Below are 9,720 nucleotides of genomic sequence, written 5' to 3' on the forward strand. Positions count from 1 at the left end.
TTGTTAAAAGTATTTTGGTATTTAAAATTTTAAGTACTTCAAAAATTATTTATTTATATTATTTCATTTAATTCATTGTTATCTATTGAATTTAATGTGTTAATTATTGTGCATAAAACTATGTAAAACCAAATGCCAAAATGTTTTTAATAGAGATATACATAATTAAGAAATTGGCACATACATCATCATACATGTCATAATATGGAAAATCAGGACTAAAGATACATGAAGAAATAATAATAATATAAGCGATTAGTCATAATAGACCCGATATAGTTTTACATGAAAAAATTAAAAAAATTAACTTATATCATTGATGTCGCTATACCAAATTCCTGTAATATTCAAAAATCTGTTAGCGAAAAAATAAGAAAATCCACAGATTTAGGAAATGAAATAAAAAGAATTTGGCATTCTCAGACGATAAAAATATTACCATTCGTTATTTCGGCTACTGGCATTATACCTAGCTCTCTAATTAAAAATTTAGGCGTATTAGATCTTTCAAAAAAATTATATATAAAGATGCAAAAGTCGGTCATTTTGAATACATGTAGGATAACAAAAGATTTTTTAAATATTTATGTTGAGGGATCAGTGGGATTTATAGGCCCTGTTAGAAGTTCTACCGAGCCGAACCCTCTGATATGAAAATATCTGGAGTCGGTGAATTATTTTCCCATTTGATCTTTTGTGAGTTGACGTGTTGTTCTTGTATTATTTTGTATTTATTTTACATATATAATGCACTTACATAGTGTTGATTGACTAGCTGATCATTTGTGGAAAAGTGAGTGGAAGGGTTTAGTTTTTCCTATAGGGAAGATTTAACCCGGACAACAAAATCGGAAGCATAAAAAAAAGAAATGTCAGGCTTTCTGTAAAAATATTAAAATACATACAATTAAATTAAATGTTACCTTGTATATATTCGTTTATATTCTAATTAAATAAATAATACTAAAAAAATAGTGCCATCTGGTAACTGAAATTCATAACTTTTATAACGAAGATTTACATTACCGCCATCTTACTGTTTTCAGGCAAACGTTTTTAAAATAAATTCTAGTTAGAAAAAAATATTGTTTTGGAAATGAACAACAGAGTTCGTGTGTGTCGAAAATAGTTGATTTTGTCAGGTATACAATCACTCTTAAAGCCCCGTAGTGAGGGTTCAAAGATGGTTTGAAAGAGAGATATGTAAATACGAATGTTACAAAAAGTTGTAAAAAGGTTCAGTTAAAAAAAAGTTATTTTTGAAGAAAATATCTGAACATTTTTATGCCGAAAAGTTAATTATATGAAATTCCCTCGATAGAACACAATCGCAAAGTAAGCTCCTAAAATTATTAAGAACACATTTAGTTCTGTTATTAATATGTTATAGGCATTGACTAGTATAATACATCAATGGTTATAGGCATAAAAAATCATAGTGTATTTTTAAATGCAACTAAAGCATTTTTTAGAGAATTTGGCTCTATTTCAAACGAGTCGTGTTTTATTAAACAATTCACCATTTTCGCTTAGTAATAATAATTATAATAAATTCCAGGATGTGAGGAGGTGAGTGCAATCCCACACATCCCATAGAGGGTATAAGTACAGACAATATTTACATAATAGGAACATAAAGAAAATAGATTAAAAATTAAAATTAAAAATGAGGTTAATGCAGAGAAGCACGGGAATCCATCGGATCTAAGATTGTGGGAGCAAGTATCTTTCTCCAATGGTCTTCAATGCTCGATCCTGAAGTCAGACTATGATAAGAATATTTCTGGAATGGTTTATCCTTCCCCTCAGTCCTGCAATCCTGTAGAGCTGTAAATCCCGGAACTCGCCCTTCGGTGAACATTGAGGAGGCACTGCAGTGCCTGGGGAGTCCGAACATCAATCGGTAAGCATTGTTATATTGCACCCCAAGCCTTTCCATTGTTCTTTTTTTTAATTAGCCCAGAGCTAGCATGTGTACAGGGTGGTGCAAAACGCTATGAAGAGCGTCCTTTTCACTCGTGGACTACAAGCCGAAATCTTCTACTGGGCATGTTACATGCATTGCATGCATTGTTATATTGCATCCCAAGCCTTTCCATTGTTCTTTTTTTAATTAGCCCAGAGCTAGCATGTGTACAGGGTGGTGCAAAAGGCTATGAAGAGCGTCCTTTTCACTCGTGGACTACAGAGCCGAAATCTTCTACTTTTTTTTTTTTATAGTGAATACCTCACAAGAGTCCCAACTGCTCCCGTCTGGAGCCAGTGAGACTATGACATCCCCAATTGGGGGATGTTGTGAGGCTGAAGGTAAGTGGGGAAGGGAAAGAGGAAGGTGGGGAAGTACCTGGCTATTCAGATCTAGTCACTAAACACGGCTAAAGCCATTTGGAGCAACGTTTCAATTCTGAATGGTGGTCTTACACCAGGGCGATACTGGTAGTATCTTCCACTCTGGGCATGTTACATTTTATACTCAGTACACGCCTCTGCCTGTCAATATCTTCATCATCCGTTAGCTTATTTTTGATGACATGTCCTAGATATTTTGTGGTTTCTACTGTTTTCAGAAGCTCACCATTCAAAAAGGCGGGGGAATGTTTTTTGGGCCCTCCCCGTGTTTTACGACAGTGCTGTTTTTCTTGCATTATAAATAATGTTGGTTTCGTGTGCAAATATTATTGTTTTTAATATTAGCGCGCTCCCTCTAACATTCGTATTTACATATTTATTTTTCAAACCATCTTTGAACGCTTACAACGGGGCCTTTACTGGTCTATATTGAGAATGTTCACATTCACATAATATATTTTGCAATTTATGAAGGTGGGAATTAACACATAAGTCACATAGTTTATGTTGTTAGGAACTGATTTTTTGTTGATTACAGAGATCACCTATCTAGGCGTCTACTGGTTTGAAAATTTTTTTTTGCGCCAGTCACCGCGTTGTCTCAGAGCCGGCCCTGTATAACTAATGTATATTGTCAAAAATGTTCAAATTACTTAAAGTATTGCTTTCTGTCGAGGGTATTTCCAACTCGAAGAAATGATCAAAATTCAATCCTTTCGGTATTTCACCGTACATAATTTTTTTATGACTAGATGTTAAAAATATATATTTTTTTAAATTAGAAATGGTAGCTCTACTCTCCATTAAAAATATTTCGAATTAAGATACTAATTCATGAATTTGTTAATCGTTATACTAGCGGCTGGCAGCAGAATAAACTAAAAATCATAGAACAAAAAATCGTTTTAAACTGAATTATTTAAAAAGGTTGTTTATTAGCGTACGTTTCGCATGTTGCGTAGCAGCGCATTGTGTGAGTTGCAGTGATTATAATTTTACTATGAAGACGATGTTCACTTATAATGCATTTCAATGTTATTAATCATACAGATGTTTAAAACCCCTTTCACTATTAAACGTTCAAATATATTCAAATAAAAATCAAAATGAGTATAATGCTAAGTAAATTTTAATTGAAAATGTTTGCGGAAGTTTTTTTACCATTATTTCGGGCTTTCACCCTTCACGGGTTTTCTTGGCCACCATTTAAAGTTATGGAAAAATGAAAGGTGAATTTAAATATTAATTTTATTTAAATAGGCAAATCTCAAAATTATAATGAAAAATGGAGTCGAGTTCAGACATAGAAGAGATGAGATGTTGAATGGAGGGGAGGCAGTTTTAGATAAGGCTTGATAGAAGAGAGGATATTTGTTTAGAGAGGGACAACCAAAAAATATGTGATCTAAAGTTCCCACTTCTAGACCACAGAATGTACAATCTGGGTAGTCAAGGACGTGAGTTTTAAAAATGTGGGAAGGAACGGAACAATGTCCGATCCTCATTCGAATAAGGGAAGAAATTTTTTTTTTTTTGAAAAATGGGGGAGTTGTTGAAACCACGATTTTGATGGGATAGTCCTTTGTATCGAGGCATAGTAGGCTCCCTTAGATTGACCAGCAATGTGCCAGTACTCTGCCCAAACATTGCATTTGATGATGGAAAAAATGTCAGATAGAGGAATGTGGTTTACGAGGGTAACAACTGGTTTGGACGGTCCTTGTTTTGCCAAGGCATCCGCAATAACATTACCCATGATGCCAACATGTCCAGGAATCCAAATCAGAGTTACAGTTTTACCAGAGCTTTGAATGGAGGCTATCATCACTTGAATAAGGCATACAAAGTGATCATCGGGATGAAGAAGAGGACTGGATTTAAGTTTTTGGAGGGAACTGAGAGAGTCAGATAGAACGAGGGAATGTTCAAAATTATTTTTGATTATATATTTGAGAGATTCTATTATTGCAATGCACTCGGCTGAAAATATTGAAAGTTGATTTGAAATTGAATGAAATATTCTGTCATTAGAATTATTGTGGTAAACGTTAATACCTATACCACAGTTAGGAGAGTCGGGAGATTTGTTTCCATCAGTAAATAAAAGAGAAGAGTTGGGCCATTTAGATGAAATAATGTCATTGAACATATTATTGACAGTTCGGGCCGGGAGATTGGAATGACTTTTAAGGATTACGGTCCCTTCTAAAATTGTTGGGGATAGGGTGACGTGACTATATTTCAATTTGTATACGGGAAGTAGATCATTTTGGATGATTTGAAGCTCTGAGAGAGACTATTTTTTTTACAGATGGCAGGAAGAGGTTTAGTTGAAGCTCTGATTGTAGATGAATGGGATAAGTCAATGGACAACGACGAGACTCCAGGGATAACCTGATGAGATTTAGAATTTAAACATTTAAGAACAAATTTGTCAGCAAATAGTTAACGCCTTAAATAAAGAGGAGGATCAGATCATTCTACTTGAAGGGAATTGATGGGTGACGATTGCATCTCTCCAGTTATCATTCGCAAAGATTTAGATTGAATTTTGTCTAATGTATTTAGTACTTTTTTGAAGCAGTACTATAAAGTGGGCAGGCATAGTCGAGATGGCTTCGAATAAGTACGTTGTAAAGCAACTTAACGCAAGTAGGGTAGGGTAGGAAGTAATGGTATAAAAAATCGGGACGCCCGAGGAACATAAGAAACGATCAAACGAATTAAATTCTTGAGTCGATCATTTTCAAGAGTCATTATGACAAAAATAGTATGTATGAATGTGAATGACGCAAGGAGTGTTGTGGGTTGTGAGAATTGTGTGGCGGTCTATCATATCTGCCTACCCCTTAGAAACGGCATGATGGTTAGTTAATTTTAAAAAAAATAACCTTTAAAAAATGACGAGTCAGCTTTTCAGCAAACAAAATAATAAATTCTTTCACAGTACAAATCGATAGGGGTCACGTGAAATGAATGTAGAACGATTGATGATGATTAATGATATTACTTGAATTAGTAAAACATGTAATACGTAGAATGAAATGTAGAACATTGTGGCATGTTCACATTTCTTTTTTATGACAATTTATAATAAATCAACGATTTTTTAGTAACTTCTTGTCTTGTTTAGTTTATATCTCCAAATGTAGACATTTCCACCAACGTCTAACCTCTTCACCACAGCTTTTCCAACCGTAACTTTGCTATCCCTTCAAACAAACCACATTTAGAAGTGTCTCCTTTGATTACACTTTACACTTAATAATAATACAAAATAAAAACTTAATAAAAATCCTGCGACAAAAAATAGTAAGCTGTGCTTAGTTATATACCTACAGCAATGTCATAACCAAAATAATGTCATTTATTTGATTTTAAAGTCACAAATATATTATATATATGTTCTTAATTGTCAGGTACTTCCACTACCTTATTTCCTCATCTTTTTCTACTTCCCACAACCTTCAGCGATACTTACATAAAATATATTAAAAAGGTACAGGTATTGCAACCTGATTCACCCGTACACAATACTCTCACAGATGTTTTAAGTTTGAAATAATACAGCGTATTATTTCAAACTTGTAATTCGACTTCATAAATGAAAATTCCATAGAAATTGAATAAATATAAAACAGTGGAAAAGTTTTCGAATAAATGTGAAAAGTGGAAAAACAAATATTTGAAAATAGCCATTTTATTTTCTTATATAGGTTATTACTTTTAATTACTTTTTTAGCAAGTGTCAAATAATGTTTTTTTCCTGCTACAAGTGGAATGATTTTTTTTTCGCGTCTTTTACATAATGCAGTTTATGAAAATAGTTTAGTTGGTGAGGTGATTTTCTCACGAAAAATCCTTTCATTATTTTTTTTTCTGTACTTAATTTTTATTAAGGTGCGAATTGTATTATAAAAACCAAAACCTGAAGGATTCCGACATATTTTTTGATACATATGGTACTTTTGGTAAGAAATTGAAGTCTGTTTTCCTATAAAAAAAAGAAAATTTGTACATATTTCATTCACTATACTCTTTAAGTACTTTTTTTTTAAATTATTTAATATTAATTATGATTTATCTAAACTAGTATAAAAAAATCATTTTACACTTTTATTTGACATTGAGCATTGTGTATACACAAAATAATATTCTTATATACTTTTCCCTATTTACATGTAAAAATATTATTGGTTATCTTACACATGCATTTAAATTAAATTAATTGGACTACACATTTTAAAATTTGTACCAATTTCCACTATGGAAACACCTACTCCCAGTATCACCCCGTGACAAATAATCACTCAGAATCGAATCGATGATTTGATTATGTTTAGTGATAAGTTCTGAATAGCCAGATACTTCCCAACCTACCTCCCCGAGTTCGTTTAGCCTAAAATTAATTCACAATCCGTAGTTTTACTGATTTCGGTAAGTTTTAATCTTTTCTGTGGTACCTACCTATCATAGCAAAAATAAATAAATGTGATAGCTACTAAGTATGTAACTGAAACATGAATTTATTATTTTAAGTACCTACATAAGTACGCACTTAAATAATATTTCCATGGAGTGCGTTCTGTTTTGTTGCTTGTTAAGAGAAATTTATACTGTGTTGAATGTTGAGGTATCTTGTATAAAAGTCTGAGTAGGTATTAAATAATATTTTTTTATCTTTTGTTGATTGCTGGCAGTGCTGACCAGTGCTGACTGTTGACCCAGTTATTGCGTGTTGTGCTGACTAATAAATGTGTTTACAATTTACAAGTCTCCATAACTAAAAATGCAGCATGATTAAGCTTCAGCTAATTTCATCATTATTCACCCCTGTACTTACCTGCTTACGGTGCATAGTTGAATGTAAGTTAGTCATTTAAATTTAATTATTGACATTTATTCAATAACAATAGAATTATAATTGTCACACACATTGTATGGAGAAAATAAGTACACGATCATTTATTAATACGCTACTGCGCATCGAGTTTAGTTTATTATAAAACATAATAAAAAATTGTTCACTCGCGGTCAATAGAGCAAATGTCAACGAGATATAAATAATAAATAACTTATCGTATAATACATAGCATAGAAAATGCGTCACGTCAATGATTAGAACAATAATTGGCAGATGCCCTGGGAATCTCTGTACTGGTCGGGGCCGCACTGTTCCGAGGCCCCCAGCAGAAGCAGGCCGGAATCCTTGCCCGAGGCCCTCGCGTCCTTGCGCAACAGCTCCACGGGAACTGCCTCTTCGTCGGTGTCGTTATCTTCTATAAAGGATGGCTCTTCACTTCCTGACACTTCGGCGCTTATGTCGACCACATCTTCCAGTGTTCTGCTTTTTCTGTTAGCGGCAACGACGTACTGGTTATTCTTCACGGGTAAAACGTTCGGAACAGGACTCTCCATAGCTGGCTCAGATTTGAGTGGGGATGAATGTCTTCGTTGCACTGTACTTCTCAATTCGGGGCTGTCCGGTTTCTTTTGGCTGGGCTTGTTTTTGCTGATATCTACTTGGTAAGGCTTTTGCTTCACGAAGGCTTCGTCGATTCTAGCATGAGGAGCGTCCCGGACCTCGGCAAACTCCGGTTCCAGTTCGGGATCCTGGTCATCTTTTCCGCCGCCGAAGTTCTTCTGCTCTTTGCGGTTTGATAAACTCGACAATGCCTCGAGGATGGAACCGCTGTTCCCGCCGATTTTTGGCACGAGCGCTATGATGACAAAATTTTGAAGGTCCGCTATGACGTTGACTTCCCCATCCTGCCTCTGGTCATATGTAACGGGTACACACACGGCGGTACAGACGAATAACGGGAATAGGTAGATGTAGTTCATGTTGGGATACTGTGGGACGCTCAGGTGCGCGTCAGGCGAGACTCAGCGAGCGACTGATGGGTACCGAGAGATAGGTTCGAGATCTTATTGAGAATGTTTGTGAAAACGCACTCGACTAAGCCCAGTTGATATTTATGATTCTACTCCTCTCGCACCAACTATTTGCTATATTGTACGATTGTCGATGTATGGGGTACACCTACTGCGTACTTGGACAGATGCCATATTATAGGTACCTACATATTTATTACGATATGGGTACCGTTCGGCGTAGCGCCGGTGTATCCTGTCTAATACGGGTCAGTGGAAGTAAACATGCATTACTCTATTCCGTCAACAATCTAATCGTAGAAATATAATTGCTCTTAAGTAGGTAAGTATTTTAAAAATAATATCGCTAAGCCATTGAACCTATAACTGCGAACAGCTAAGATTTATTCGGTTTGCCAGTAAATATCAATTACCTACCTACCCACTACGCATTCATTAGTTTATTACCATTACATTACTTAAGGGTAGGTAAGACGACCTCAGTGGTCGAGAGGTAAGGCTCTCGAATAGCAAGCCAGAGGTCGCGGGTTCAAATCCCGGCTTGCGCAAGTAAATTTTATTTTATTAATTAATTGTCGTGTCTCACAATTTTCTAATTAAAACTAATATAAATGATATTTGCGGCACGTTCCAGAGTGGAAGATACTCTGAGTATCGCCCTGGTGTAAGACCACCATTCAGAATTTGCTTGAAATGGCTTTGGCCGTGTTTGGTGACCAGATCTGAATAGCCAGGTACTTACCTTCCTCTTCCCCTTGTCCTTCTCCTCCACACTACCTTCAGCATCACAGCATACTCTAATTGGGGATGCCATAGACGGTTGGGACTCTTGTGCGGTTTCGTAAGTTAGGGGGGGGGTTATACAACAATGTTATTTGCAAAATCGCTGCATTAGCACTTTACTAGCACCATCAGAAGTAGGGTAGGTGCCTACCTACTTTAGTGGTTGAGTTTACAAATGCGTCTTCAATTCCTCAGCTAGCTAAGTCCGCCATCATTGCACAAGCATCTTCCGCTTATAATAATGGTAATAGGAGTTTTTCAAATATTATCAGGCTATTCGTAACTCAGAAATGTTTGTCTTTAACTATCCAGTGGGGGAGTAGGTAGTACCCAAAATTACTATCCTCCTTATATTAGTTTAAATACTTGACATATCTGAATTGGTCTCATTAATAAATTACCATGTACCTAGTAGACCGACTCGACTCAAAACACCTTTCCACTGTGACAATACTATGACGAACGCAGAACAAAACTCAACCATAAATCGCTTGCATATTTTAGGCAATGAATATGCTAATATTGATCACGCTGCCGGTAATCTGTCTTCATACAAAAGATGCGTTAAACTAAATTTGTTTGCTAGTACCACGTAAATACATCATGTAAACATAATATGCCTACCAGTACTTCTAAAACTATTAATGCACTTGAAATCATAAGTACTTGTAAAATTTATCATATCGGTTAACA

General features: G+C 35.2%; 1 protein-coding gene across 1 annotated transcript; it reads right to left on the reverse strand.

Moving 5' to 3' along the window:
* Positions 1–7,270: 7,270 nt before the first annotated feature.
* Positions 7,271–8,288, reverse strand: LOC149421621 (uncharacterized). The gene has a single exon (XM_089634461.1). The coding sequence runs from the start codon at positions 8,191–8,193 to the stop codon at positions 7,468–7,470; it is 726 nt and encodes a 241-aa protein (XP_089490587.1). The 5' UTR covers positions 8,194–8,288; the 3' UTR covers positions 7,271–7,467.
* Between the last annotated feature and the right edge of the window lie 1,432 nt (positions 8,289–9,720).

The sequence above is a fragment of the Hesperophylax consimilis genome, chromosome 8 (genome assembly GCF_061612785.1).
Source record: "Hesperophylax consimilis isolate HC1 chromosome 8, BYU_Hcon_1.0, whole genome shotgun sequence".
In the NCBI taxonomy this organism is placed as follows: Eukaryota; Metazoa; Arthropoda; class Insecta; order Trichoptera; family Limnephilidae; genus Hesperophylax; species Hesperophylax consimilis.

What these genes read in the sequence shown, in the direction of transcription:
- LOC149421621 (XM_089634461.1), bottom strand. Translation starts at nt 8,193, where the DNA reads ATGAACTACATCTACCTATTCCCGTTATTCGTCTGTACCGCCGTGTGT.